The sequence below is a fragment of the Pygocentrus nattereri genome, chromosome 27, assembly GCF_015220715.1.
Source record: "Pygocentrus nattereri isolate fPygNat1 chromosome 27, fPygNat1.pri, whole genome shotgun sequence".
Lineage (NCBI taxonomy): Eukaryota > Metazoa > Chordata > Actinopteri > Characiformes > Serrasalmidae > Pygocentrus > Pygocentrus nattereri.
Genome location: NC_051237.1, coordinates 21897591 through 21912590, shown reverse-complemented (window position 1 = coordinate 21912590; position 15000 = coordinate 21897591). Strand labels below are relative to the sequence as shown.

Genomic DNA, 15000 nt, shown 5'->3' with positions numbered 1-15000 from the left:
TATTGTCTAAAATAATACATTTCAGCAGTAGCTCCCACTATAGAAGACTGTTATTTGGACAAACCATAATACAATAAATTAGCTTGATTTGACAGTCATTATCAGTAAGTGGTCCTGGTTTTATAAAATATAGATCAGTTTAAATGACCATGGGCCAGCCTCCTTCATTTGTTTTTGCATTATGAAAATGCATCCGATACAAAAGGAAGCTGCCAAACAACCCTGTGTCACTTTTATGGCTCAATGATGAACTGCAGTGAGTGTGCAGGGAGGGGCCGGGCTCTGTCTGTGCATAATGCCTCTCATGGGTGTCGGTGTGCTTCTTTCCTCTGCCTCTCCAGAGTGACTTCTTAATCCACTTTATAGAGCCAGTCTAGGTTAATACTAATGCCAAACTAAGCTAATGGGCATATTTATATTTGTCTCCTTGAAGGCTGTGCTTGCTGGGCGGTTGCAGTTTGCTTTTCTTAAACTTTCAGAAATTATAGTGTGACCAGACAGACAGACAGCAGTTAAATCTCACACCATGGCAATAAAGTCATGCATGGTTTGTCCATTCCTGAAGCACAAGAGAGGATTCTGCTACTGTTTTTCAGAGGTGGATGAAGTACACAAACCATGTACTGGAGTTAAAGTAGAGACACTATAAGGTAAAATATTCCTCCAGTAGAAGTAGAAGTTCCTCTCTTTAGACCTCCACTTGAGTAAAAGTACTAAAGTATTTCCCTTCAAATGTACTTAAGTATAAAGTAAAAGTACTAAAAGAGTAATTCAGGCTCTGATGTCCTGTTATCATTTTTATAACCAGACTGGCTTCATGAACTCATTTCAGGTGAAAGTCCTCCAGCGTCTCTCTTGGTAAACCAGTCTTTTAATAGAACGTCATTAATTAGTGACGCTGACGTCTATTAAAATGATCAGAAGCACAAAACACTGAAGGTAAACAGTTTCCATCAGGGAGAACCGAGTGGCTCTGAAATCACTTTTTACACACAAGCAAAGTTTCAGTTTCAGATTTATTTACAACTTAGTTCCAAGTTTAAGTTGAATAAAAACTGGCTTTAAACTCAGGATCACAGATGAGCTCCTTTACTATGTTGATCTGTAGGCGTCTGTTCATAAACATAAACCAGCCCAGACTAATTTACTATAAAATGAAATGGTGTTTGTAGAAATTCAGAAAAAAGCCGCGTCAGTCTCGAATGCATATGTGGACATATTTCTATATTGAGCTCTATTTACACAAAGTTAGGTTAGTTCATCATTTATGTTGAACAGACTCTCCCAGAGTTTTACGCTGCTGCGCTGACGTTGAACCGCGTGCTGCACTGGGTCGGTATGACCAACAGGTCAAAACCAGCTCTAAACAAAGTGACCGCTGGGCCCTGATTGGTGCTCTGGCTTTGCGCTTCTTTCGTTTTGACATGTTACGTTTTTATACACACAGAAACCAAAAGGAACGACAGATTTCTCAGAATGTAGGAGGAAAAAGTCGGATATTAGACTCTGAAATGTAGTGGAGTGAAAGGAAAAAGTCGCCCAGAATAAAAAAACTTCAGTACAGATACACAAAAAAATACTAAAGTACAGAAACTAATTACATTTACTCAGTTACTGTCCACCACTGCTCTTTTTCGTGGAATCGAATGCGAGAGCTAAATAAGATGCAGTATGTTGGTCTCTGGACTCTGGATAAAAATCACTAATTCCTTACACATCTCTGCGTTTAAAGACTGAGGGGTGATGTTCTATAGGGGTGATGTTCTATTTAAATGGACGTCTTAATAACCATAAAGCCAGAGCTTTTATAGTGAGCCCTAAACCAATTCCTTTCTAATCTGATTCCTTTGTACAGTTTGGTTAAAGTTGATATGCAATGAAAACCTGGAGGCACACTGAGCTTCCAGGAATTGGGCTGTTTTTCTCCAGTCAGTGTAGTGACAGAACTGCGAGCCTCCCTGCTCTGCTAAAGTCTTCCTACATCACTGAAACACTAGCAAAAATATTTACATTAGTCGCCATAGGATTTCTGAGCGCTGCTCTTGGAATTCCCTACTGGCAGAAAAAGCTAAGTTAGTGTATGTGTGTGCATGAGTAAGTGATGTGATGTGATGATTGAGTCCTACTGAGCTCCTGCAGTTCCTCTGGTCAGGCCTAGACTGTGTGCTGTTTGCCTTGGCTACAGAGTAACAGGGGGCTGAAAGGTGAGTTTTTAGGTGAGGCTCTTTGTCGATGAAGTGTGTGTGTGTGTGTGTGTGTGTGTGTGTGTGTGTGTGTGTAAATGATGCAAAATTAATAGAAATAAAATCTTGTTGCGTTAACTTGCATTTAAGCATTTTTTTTTCAAGTTTTTTTTTTTTGTAGGACAGCGACTGCATATTATGTATTGTTGCTGTATATGTAATATATATATATATATATATATATATATATATATATATATATATATATATATATATATATATATATATATACAAATATATAAAAATCTGTTATTATAATTGCCTATTTACCAGGATGCAACTACACTGACACCTGAGAAAATTCTAATAAATAATAAATAATGTACAGTAACCTAAATAGAAATTTTTCTCACGTCAGTGTGTGTTTGACCATTTCCAAGCATGAGACAAATTACATTTAGGTACTTATTAATCATATTCCGTCGCCGCTGAAGGTGGCTGCATGTTCCAGCTAGCTCCATGTCTGCATCCTCTGTTTTTGGTTAATAGTATCTTTTTTTTTTTCTCACCCAATTTTATTTCTTTTGTGGATATTGTGGCCTGTAATGAAGTTGTCATACAATGTCTTGCTGTCTTATATGCAGTTTAAATATGCAAATAGATGTATACTTGTATTTCTGCTCTGTACTCTCTCATACTTTAGCTTGTGGCTGTGTTTTATTTCTATCACACTTGTCAATTTTTATTGCTATTTATATATAAATAGTATATATAGTGTGTGTACATATATGTGTGTGTGTGTGTATATATACATACATACATACATAGACACATACTACGGGTGTAACAATGCAATAAGACATTATTTAGTTCTTTTTTATCCTGTTAAAAAGTCTGTTATTACAATTGAATAATTAATAGAATGCAGTTGTACTGATGGACACCCAGAGTTTGCAATCATCATCTCACTGCTGCTCTCCTGCTGCCTCCCAGCTTTAGTGTCATTAGTAAGCTCTGCAACGACATCTTTTTTCTTCTGTCAAGTTTGTTCAAAATGTTCTGACAGTGCTGAACTTTGAGTGCAGTATTATGAGTCAAATCGAGTTATGGGTCGAGTGTATCGTCATATCCCTGTGTAAAACATATGGGACATATTACGTATGTGCACTTAGATATAATTAAATCTTATGGGACCTAATCTGATCGCATATAGGTACTTGCATATATATAAAACATACATGACTTAACTCTGACCCCATGTCCTGACAAGGTAAAACCTAGTAAGCATTTATTTTAGGCCATGTTTTACGCCTTGTGTCATCCTTCAAAGAATTTGGAGCGTTTCGCAGAGTATTTTATCTACAGGGGCTTTATGGGAGGTTGTGTTCATGCGTGTGGGTGGATGGCAGGGTTTATGAACACTTCAGCGCTGATCTCTCGGAGCGCCGGCTGTTGATCTTTCAGAGAAAGAGAGTGTGGAAGAAGTGGGTAAATATTTTTCCTCTCTCTGAAAAAGATCAATGCCATTCTGGGCAAAGGCACTGAAGGTCAAACGGTCATTTGTTCAACAGCACCGTCGTGGCTGACGTCCAGCAAAAGGTTTATCTTATCAGACACACATAAAGAACGCAGGCCGGTCACTCGGTGTGTCGGAGCGATAGGCAGCGCTAACATTAATGATTGATGATGTTTTTTCTAACGAATATTCCGAAAAAGTTCCGAAAGAAAACCAGAGAAGTTTTCTCTTCTTTGTTCTCATGTCTGATGCGTTTACAGGGATGGCAACAGTGTAATGAGCAGTATTTTTTATTTTTTTTCTTTAACATGGAATGATATTTTTAATCTCTCTCGGGAGGGATTCGTTTTCTGATGCAATGTAACGTAATGTGAGCCACACACAGCAGGAATTCCTCCGCACTGTTCCACACTGCTCTGTTTACGCGCGACATACCACTTTAAACCCAGGCTCTGATGGGTGTTTATATCCGTGGAGAAATCCGTTTGGACGTGCTCCAGCGTGTGCGTGTGTGCACACGTTCTCTCCGGGTGAAATATAATACACAGTCTCCCAGCATGCAGGAGACATGGAAACCAAAGCATACAAGAGGTCATTGTTGGCAGCGTCTGCAGTGCAGTATCTTTTTATTCTGCTTTATCTCTGCCCACACACACATACAAAGAGCAGAAATGAGCAGATAAAGTGAGATAAGGTAGTAAATGAGCAACCAGCACTAACTCCCGTGTTACATAACCAGCGGTTGTAGCGTAACGCATGTGTGAGTGTACTTGCGTTCATGCATTGAATGGTCCTGTCGTTTTGCAAAAGTTGTTTGTTTTTTGAAAACTGAAAGTCTTTTTAGTCTTAGAGTTTGAATACAAAGCCCCAATCCAAAAATGTTGGGACAGTAGGTACAATGCAAATAAAAGCAGAAAGCAGTGATTTATAACAATATTTTGACCTGTATTTGAACAACAACAGTACAAAGATATGCATATTGCTGCTGTCAAAATAAAAATCTCTTTTTGACCTTCTGAAAATGCCTATTGCCCTCTACATTGCTTATATATTTCATGAAGAATGGACCAAAAGAAACTGACCAAAATGTCTTGGGAAAGTGTCTGGTTCCATTGACTGACTTGCATTAAGAGTTAAGTAGGTCTTCCCTTTTCCTGTAAAGTTGTCATTCTTCCAATAACAGAGAGGGCAGTCGTGGGCTGGAGGTTAGGGAGCTGGCCCTGTGACCGGAAGGTTGCCGGTTCAATCCCCAGGGCCGACAGTCCATGACTGAGGTGTCCTTGAGCAAGACACCTAACCCCCAATTGCTCCCCGGGCGCCGTGGATAGGGCTGCCCACCGTTCCGGGCAAGTGTGCTCACTGCCCCCTAGTGTGTGTGTTCACTAGTGTGTATGTGGTGTTTCACTTCACGGATGGGTTAAATGCGGAGGTGGAATTTCCCCGGTTGTGGGATCAAAAAGTATCACTTAATTAACTTAATGTTTTATCTTACCAGCCTCATTGTTGTTTGTAAATGTGTTTATTCTGAAATTGTATTTTTTTCAAAGTATCTTAGTAACAAAATATAATGCAGAAAACAAAATTTAAACCTACCTACCTTATTTTTTTGTCTCTCGGCCCAAAACACCACACTTTTGCATCCGAAGACAAACTTTTGGGCACCTCTAATATACGTACAAAATTAAGTTTGTATACTTTATATGCGTATACACTCTAACAAATGGTCCTTCAGTGGTTCAATATAGATCCATGAACACTCAAGTAACCTTTTGCATGCTTAGATGGTTCTTTGTGTGGTGAAATGGCTCATCGGTTTGGTGTAGAAAATGTTGTATATGGTTCTATATAGCACCAAAAAGAATTCTGCTGCTGGTACTGTGTCAAGCTTGTAGCATTAAAAAGGTTCTATGTAGAACCCAATGTAACACATTCTCCATCAATATGAACCATTTCACCATCCACAAAAACAATTTAAGCATGCAAATGGTTATTTGAGTGTCCATGGTTCTACACAGAACCACTGCCTTTACTGAAGAACCCTCTTTTGTAAGAGTGTAGTTTATGTACTTTATATGTTTTTATGTTTATTTGATACATATGGAGGATATTACATATAGGTACTTGCATATTTATGTATATACTTTATGTAAATATGGCATTTCTCTGCAAATGTTTGTAAACATTATATATGCTATTTATTTTACTAGGTTTCTGTTGGGGGGAAAATCAGCATTTAAAACGTGCCTTTAGCAGTAATTGTGCATGGAAGTGCGTAGAAGATGATGCGTTAACTCATTCAGTTGACTCTCTAAGCACATGTACTGATACTGTAGAAGAACAAACCTCTGTTTGTGCCTTTTGTGTCCTGTAAGGGTGTTTAGCTCTGTATTCACTCTCTCTGCTGTCGAGAAGCTGGAGGTGCCCCTGTGTTGGTCAAGAAGAGTCGCAGACCTCATACATTTGTGTGTATGTGCCATTACGGCTGAGCAGAGGAACAAAGATAGCTGATTTCAATTCAATTAAGCGGGCTGACGTGTGCTGTTAGCCTGCGAGTGTGTGCGTGTGGGAGGGGGATGCAGCCTGATTGAATTTGCCTGGTGACTTCCTCGCGCTGAGGGCAAACTGGGTTAATGGATTTGCAGACATTCAGGAATGTAAATTAGAGAAGATATAATCCGTAATCCTCCCGCATTCAGCCCTCCACTGCAGCCCAGAGACAATATTAGTGAAAGCCCCTCTGCCGGCTGCTCTGCCTGCCCCCCGCCCCTCTTCTCCGGTGCACTGGATGACCATATGCTGTGTGATGGAGGGGCTGCAGGGGGCACTTCACCCTGACAGCTCTCAGCTCAGCGGCCCTGCACTTCACCCCGCCTGATAGATCACGGTTAACCTTTGTGGGATCTGACTGCGGAACACTCTGCAGGAGGCAGGACTCCTCTCGGGGTAGAGCTGCTCCTGGATCAGGGTTTATTTATTTTAACCCCTTAAATCAAGGGCTTATTATTCACTGGACTTGCTAGTGTGATTTCTGACATACTATCATCTTTAAGAAGGGTTACAAATCTATATGAGCACATCTGTTTAACTAAAATACAACACAGCTTGACGCAGGTGCAAAGTTTGCACCGTGCTAATTGGTGGATTATAATCTTCAATTACCACATCATTTAATGTTTAGCCAAACCGTCATTTTACATTTGTTCAGTAGCTATAGCGAGTTATTTGGTTATGAAACATATCGCTGCTGTTGGAACAAAACCCTGCATCTTGATTTTTGGCGTTTATCAGTTTTTGACATAATTTGAAAATACCTATTGCCCTTTACATTGTGTGTAGATTTCACAATTAATGGGCCGAAAGAAACGGCCCAAAATAAACTGGAAGATGTCTGGTTCTATTGGCTTGCGTTAAAAGTAAAGTATGTTTTTTTTCTTCTCCTATAAAGTTACCATTTTGGAGATACAAGGTTTTCTTCCAGAGCAGCAATAGGTTTGTTTAGTGAGTAACTGAAATGTGGAGTTAACCAAAATTCTGCTATTATACAAAATGTTGTTGGTTAAAATAATCCTAGAGGTGTGCGTTTCGACTGATTTTGATCTTTGAGGATCCCTAAGGGTTAATGAATTGGTAACTGATTAGCTTCACAGATAGAAACTTGTGGGGGAAAATTGTTTGGGAATTGCTGGGTTTATACATGTTCTCTCATTACATGACACACCTCGAACACTTATCAGACTACTCAAGTACCCCAGCACATCCCTAAATAGTACAATGAAAAATTTCTTATTAATGACCATTTGGCTCCAAACGGTCACATTGATCATCTTCTCACAATGTTTGTAATTGTTAGCAGAGATAAATGCATCTTACTATGATATGTTTGGCCATGTTTTCTAGTGACCACATGAGCTGCAGGGATTCAAACTGATGTCTGTCGTTTCACTTCATTTTTTAGATCTCATTTAAGAATATCTGTAATTTAATGTCAGTATAAGCAGACAGAAGATGCTCCTCATCAGCGCTCTTTAGTCGAAGAGTGTTTGTGAAGTCGTAGCTCAGCCACAAGGAGTGAACACTCAAGCCAGAGAATCCTTTACCAGTGCACCATCAAAACAGCCTACATGGTAACCAGCACCCAATCATAATAGGCCTGTCCTTCACTGGCACACGTGATTGGTTCCCCCTTAGTGCCATTTGTAAACTCTTGCTTTTCTTTATCCCATAAAAAGAACAAGAGAGAGAGAGAGGTCTATAAGTAGACAGTTTTTTGGTTATAATTATGTCTGTGCATGGTTTAAAACTGACAATCATAATGGACGCCTTCACCCTTAATTATGATTTGTGTCAGCTAGTGAAGAATATGAAAGCACGTATAATTGGAGCTTGGGGAAGGCCTGGCTTTTATTTTCTTCTCTGTCTGGGAGCTGACAGCTTTGGAGCCGGTGCCAGAGAGAGCAAGTGAGTGAGAATGCAGCACAAAAAGGAGAGATGGGCGGCGAATGGCGCTTATAAATCTGGTTAAATCTAGTCGGTGATGTCGCGGCTGCTGGCTCCAACAGCTCCTGTTCCGGTGCCCTACCCAGCCTCCCCTGGGGCAGGGTATAAACACTGAGGGCGCCTGTGACAGATTACAGGATGGCAACATCCTGTGTTAAGTTTCCTCACTGCAGCCTGGAGCTTTAATCAGGCCTAAAATTTCAGTGCAAACTCAAATATAACCCAGGGATATTCTGGGCAAGTCTGACCTGACCCACAGCTCTATTGAATTCAGACCTAATGTACTAATTTCACTTTAATTCCACTACACCCTGACAAAAGTCTGTCTGAAATTCCACTACACCCTGACAAAAGTCTGTCTGAAATTCCACTACACCCTGACAAAAGTCTGTCTGAAATTCCACTACACCCTGACAAAAGTCTGTCTGAAATTCCACTACACCCTGACAAAAGTCTGTCTGAAATTCCACTACACCCTGACAAAAGTCTGTCTGAAATTCCACTACACCCTGACAAAAGTCTGTCTGAAATTCCACTACACCCTGACAAAAGTCTGTCTGAAATTCCACTACACCCTGACAAAAGTCTGTCTGAAATTCCACTACACCCTGACAAAAGTCTGTCTGAAATTCCACTACACCCTGACAAAAGTCTGTCTGAAATTCCACTACACCCTGACAAAAGTCTGTCTGAAATTCCACTACACCCTGACAAAAGTCTGTCTGAAATTCCACTACACCCTGACAAAAGTCTGTCTGAAATTCCACTACACCCTGACAAAAGTCTGTCTGAAATTCCACTACACCTTGACAAAAGTCTGTCTGAAATTCCACTACACCCTGACAAAAGTCTGTCTGAAATTCCACTACACCCTGACAAAAGTCTGTCTGAAATTCCACTACACCCTGACAAAAGTCTGTCTGAAATTCCACTACACCTTGACAAAAGTCTGTCTGAAATTCCACTACACCCTGACAAAAGTCTGTCTGAAATTCCACTACACCCTGACAAAAGTCTGTCTGAAATTCCACTACACCCTGACAAAAGTCTGTCTGAAATTCCACTACACCCTGACTAAATTCTGTTGGACACTCCACTACACCCTGACTAAATTCTGTCAAATCCGACTACAACAAAACAATGTAGTTCAAACCCAACATTTTAACCCATTTTATTCCTCACACAATGCCTTCTTGTTGTTTTCGTGCTGGCCAGTATCAGTGACCTCCATGTGAACAGGCAGGTCTCTGTGGGTTCAGATAAATATTTCAAGCCTTAGTGTCTGTAACAGATTACAAGATGGCAGCACCCTTCCTCAGTGTGACCTGGCTGCTGGCTATAGAAGCAATGCCCCCTTCTGCGGACCAGCATTGCACCTTTTCCCCTGCTGGGCCCCCTTGCTGCTCTACAGGCCTGAGAGCATTTGGCCCTTTGACCCTTTGCCCCACTCAGAGCAGGAGCACAAAGTAATAACAGCCATTTTCTTAATGAGTCGTTTAGAGCTGATTGTAAGCGGCCCTTCTTTGTTTGTTTGCTCTGTAGTTCACCCTTTGCTTGTCACTTGAGGAATTAAGTTGTTTAAAAAGGTGAAAAGCTGATACAGATGTGTGTGTCTCTCTCTCTCTCTCTCTCTCTCTCTCTCCCCCTCTCTCCCTCTCTCTCTCTCCCCCTCTCTCCCTCTCTCTTGCGCGCTCTCTCTCCTCCCTCTCCCTCTCCCTCTCTCTCCCTCTCCCTCTCTCTCTCTCTCTCTCTCTCTCTCTCTCTCTCTCTCTCTCTCTCTCTCTCTCTCTCTCTCTCTCTCTCCCTCTCTCTCTCTCTCTCTCTCTCTCTCTCGCTCTCTCCCCCTCTCCCCCTCTCTCCCTCTCTCTTGCGCTCTCTCTCTCTCTCTCTCTCTCTCTCTCTTGCTCGCTCTCGCTTTCTCTTGCTCTCGCTCGCTCTCGCCAGCTCTCGTGCTCTCTCTTGCGCTCATTCTCTAGCTCGCTTGCTCGCTCACTCGTGCTCTCTCTCTCTTTCTCGTTCTCTCTCTTGCACTCTCTCACTCTCTGTCTCTCGCTCTCTCACTCTCTATCTCTCGCTCTCTCTCTCTCTCTCTCTCTCTCTCTCTCTCTCTCTCTCTCTCTCTCTCTCTCTCTCTCTCTTGCTCTCTCTCACTCTCTCCCTCATAAATGCACATCTGTGTACTTGCACACTACATTGAGCACAATGAGAAACAATGTTTTTTTCCATGCACTGTTGTGTTGGCCTGGCTGCCTAAAGTAAAAAAAAAAAACAATTTACACCATCTTCCAGCTAAAAAAGGCTTTTTGGCTACATCACATTCTGTCGTCCTTTTTTTCCCTTTTTAATATATATAGATGATGGTATGTCATTGTCTCTTAATATTTGACTATTTACGAGGCTGAAGTCACTTCTCCTTCTCCAGCCTCTTGTTCAAACTGCCAAACACTGAAAATGCGCAAAGATGAAGTCATTGTCTAATTAGTTTCTCGTTTGAATTGTCCTGTTCCACCTTAAATGGTGCCTCAGGCACCTTTTAAGGTAGAACAGGATAATTTGAATGAGAAACTAATGAGACAGTGACTGCAGCTTTGCACATTTTCAGTGTTTGGCAGTTTGTCATTGCAGATTAAATGCATCAGGAATCCAGCTGGAGTGATTCTAAATGCAGATTAGTCCATTCGTCTCTAAATTATCGATGTTCATCTTAAATCTCTCTCTCTGCTATTTCGTAAGCTACTTGCTAGGCGATATTATTGTTATTGCTATGGTGACCAGCAGTCTGCATGGCAGTCTTCAGGGTGAAGTAGCAGTTCTACATTAACTCCAGCATTTAAAACCATTTATTGTTAAAACTGTGTTTAAATTTGAATTCTGCTGCATGTTGCCAGTCCCTGTATTCTGTTGTACCATTTTATATTTTTCAGTTAACATTGACTTCAAACTTTTTAATTTAGCTTTTGTTACTATTCAAGCACATCAAGAAAATGTACAGGTGGGGAATTGAAGTCACATAAGTGGACCTTAAGGGCCATGTTCTACTTTTAAGTGTACATTTACATCATTTGTACCTTGGGCCGCTAAAAATGTGACTTTTTTTTTTTCTTCATCCTTTTTGGACAGTGCATCGGAACGTTTAGTGTTCTCTTCAGGCCGCTTGATGCCATCCACTGTGGCGACCTCTCTCCCTGTGAAGCTACAGTGTTTTACAGTGCTCCAGTTCTTTGTCAGTGCAGTAACTCTTAATGCTCCTGCTCTGCCTTGCTCCACAGGCTCTCAGTAATAATGACCACCTCAATCAGGGGTTATGCATAGCGAACTGTCCCCACATATGATTGATCTTTTTATCCACATCTACTGGTCGAGATAAAATGTGATTTCTAAAGATTTTTTTAATCCATTAAGCTTGCTGTTAGTGCAGTGACATGATCCACCCTCTGATTAATGTCCAACTAATCCCAGCCTTTACTGTACCTTCAATTTCAGGTTTTTCTGCGTGGCAAAATGAAGGTTAGTTGCACTTACACACTTTTAAATGACTTGAATAATGAATAGTTTTTAAAGAAAGTTATCATGGATTCTGTTTGTGCTCTGGACTTGTTTACGTTTAAGACTGGTCAGTGTGTATCAGCCTCATTGTGATGATGGTCACATTGGAGTGAAATGTGTATATGCACATTAAAGCTGGGTTTTTGAGTGGGTTTAGAATGGGTTTGGGTGATTCAGATGGAGACGCACTGGGCTTGGCTGAAGAGAAAAAAGGCCTGTAATTACAACGGCCATTAAAACTGCCTCCATGTTACTGCAGCTGTGGTGATGTGTGGTGATACAGATGCTCTTTAGCTTGTATTATATTAGAAGCTTCGTAGTCCGCCCATTGTTTTCTACAACCTGTGACTAATGACCTTTACAGTCTTGGCTCTGACCCTGAAGGTCACACTCTGACTTTGTGCACACGTTGACCTGCAGGTGGACGCTCTAAACTAGCTGTCAGGCCGTGTGGTCTTTATTCTCTGTTCTAGCAGTAGCTGTGTAAGATTTCTCAGTAAGTTCTACCTTGATAGGTCTTTTGCTGGCATGGTCAGAAAACAGCCACTTTCTTGAGCTGCTGAATTCAGACTGGGTGCTGCCACGCCCTCCCTCATCAGTGGAGTGCAGCCATGCATATGAACTGTGTGGAGAGCCAACGAGAGCTCCTCACATGTCCTGCTTATCGTTTATTCATGAGTGTCCTCAGGAACACAGCCCAAAGTAGTGCTGGGACAGGATTAGTTTTACACGGGAAGGTGGGGTAATGTTATTTTACCGCAGGATGCCTGCAGTGTTAGCACTGATTCATACTGGATAAGAAATCTCAGTATAAATTGCAGAGATGGGAGCGGCTATTTGATTTATGCACTGCCATTACACCAAAACAATTATATACACAGTGTGCTCACCTGCTCCCAAGTGTCCAAACAATTAATGTAGTTATAATTTCATTTCCCTGACTGCAGGTAAAAAATGCAGTCTTTCATTTGCATTGTCATTAGCTCGAGAATTTACAGCCAAATGTCAGTCAGTGCTTAAAACATGTTTCTTCCTTCTTTGTGCTTTAATGTTTGAAGGCATAATCATGAGGTAGGACAATACATATTGGCCAGTCTTGGGCCATAGAGAATACAAGTGCCTCTACACTGACAGCAGTTTGCATGGGATTAATTAACATGAACCTGAGGTTTTTTTATGGTTTGTATTATTGCAGGGGATTAATATAACCTGTGTTTTGTGTTTGTTTTTTATGTTTGTATTATTGCAGGGGATTAATATAATCTGTGATTTTTTTTTTTCCGATGATCTGTTTTATAGCATGGCAATAATATAACCTGAAGTTATTTCTACAATTAGCCTTTTTTGCACAGAATTAATATGACCTGATGCTATTTTTGTGGTTGGTTTTATAGCACAAGTTTATTATAACCTTGGCTTATTTGCATGGTTCGTTTTCTGTAGCGTGACATTGGTATAAAATGAGGATGGTTTGTTTTCATAGTACAGGATTAATATAAACTGGAGATATTCTGTGGATTGTTTTGTAGGAGTAACATTCCCTACAGTTATTTTTACCGTTTGGTTTCATGGCATTAATAACGTTTATTCTCATTTTATAGAACAGGATTCTTATAATCTGGAGTTATATCAACAGTTTAGTTTGAAGCGTGGGATTAATATGACATATTAATCTGAGGTATTTTTGTGGTTTGGTTTATGTTGGTATAGTAGAATATTCAGTAAAGTAGGTGCTCGTTTTCTTGGCCAAAATAAGATTCTCTTGTTATTTATTCATTGATTGATTGATTTTATTCTCACATTATTTATTTATTTATTTATATATTTATTCTCACATTATTTGTTTACTTGTTTATTTGGTTGTTTATTTAGCTTGTTCAGAGACTTTATAGATAATTTATGTTCCTCCAGGTACATTTGTATTTTCTGTGAATTTTTCAAAATAGTTTTAAATCAGACCGGCACGGTGGCGCGGTGGGTAGCGCTGTCGCCTCACAGCGAGGAGGGCCTGGGTTCGATTCCCCTGCCGGGTGACCGGGTGGAGTTTGCATGTTCTCCCCGTGTCTGCGTGGGTTTCCTCCGGATTCTCCGGTTTCCTCCCACAGTCCAAAGACATGCAGTCAGGCCAATTGGACATGTTGCATTGCCCCTAGGTCCCCTAGGTGTGAGTGAGTGACTGTCTGTGTCTGTCTGTCTGCCCTGCGATGGACTGGCGACCTGTCCAGGGTGTATCCTGCCTTCCGCCCGATGACTGCTGGGATAGGCTCCAGCATCCCCCCCACGACCCTGACGGAGAAGCGGCGTAGAAAATGGATGGATGGACCTCTGACACATTAAAAAGTGATCCATATAGAGCAGCCTGTTAGTATTGAGCAGACAGTGAGCGCTTTCATCCGCAGCCAGAGTAAACCGAGACCGCCCTGTCTTCCTTTATACTCCGATAGGCACGTTCTCCCTTCTTCCTCTCTGATCTAGCATTGCTTTAACATGCCACTTCCCTTTAGCTAATCCATTGTTCTTCAATTAGCCGAGCAGATCCCAGAGCTGCCAGTCCATATGCTGGGAGAAATGTCTCATTCCCTCTGTAATTCAGTTAGGTCAGGAACACTGGAGCTAATATGAAGCGGCCCTGAAATCCTGCCTCCTGTTGCATTGTCTGGTCATTATCAAAATGTGCAGCGGCCCACTAGAGAATTAGTTTCAGCCGAGTCGACTCGATCGGCATTGTTTTATTTGCGTCTGTGTTTAATGCGCTCCAGTTCCACGGTTTATTTGCTTGTTTTGTTGTTTGTGATGAATAGCCGTTTGCTCTGTGATTTATGGCAGAGTGATGTGATGGAGAACATGTTTGAAATGACAGTGTTTTTGTTGTTTTTTGGTTGTTTGTCAGGTCATTTATGGGAAGCTTGTTAGCCATGGATTTTTACACATTTACTCTGAATATATTCACTTGATACCATGAAGATACAGAAGAGAGCAGAAAAGATAAAGCCTGAGGCCCAACTTCAGTGGAGATGCAGTGGGGATAGTGCCTGGATGCTCTATATTCATACATTTTGTTTCATTTCTCACTCACAGCTCATTGAAACAGGCAGAGAAAATCTGCTGATTCTGAACGTTTGTGTTTATTTTAAGAAGTTCTGACCTGTACAGTTTTGCTTTGGAGAAAGAAAATGCATACTTTACAGTTTGACATGTTTTTGTCATCGTTTGTTATCAGAAACAAAAAGAGAAATATGGGAAACATAATAATGAATG

At 40.9% G+C, this 15000-nt stretch overlaps 1 protein-coding gene across 2 annotated transcripts in view; it reads left to right on the top strand.

The window, feature by feature from the left end:
• Nucleotides 1-15000, top strand: part of jarid2b (jumonji, AT rich interactive domain 2b) — a 185035-nt gene that overhangs the window by 131582 nt on the left and 38453 nt on the right. The window contains exon 5 of one of the 2 annotated variants that reach the window (XM_017711397.2): nt 11680-11703. The exons of the other annotated variant lie outside the window; for it this stretch is intronic. Coding sequence (XP_017566886.1) covers nt 11680-11703 — 24 coding nt within the window. The remainder of the gene's footprint in view (nt 1-11679; nt 11704-15000) is intronic. 2 annotated transcript variants of the gene reach the window in all.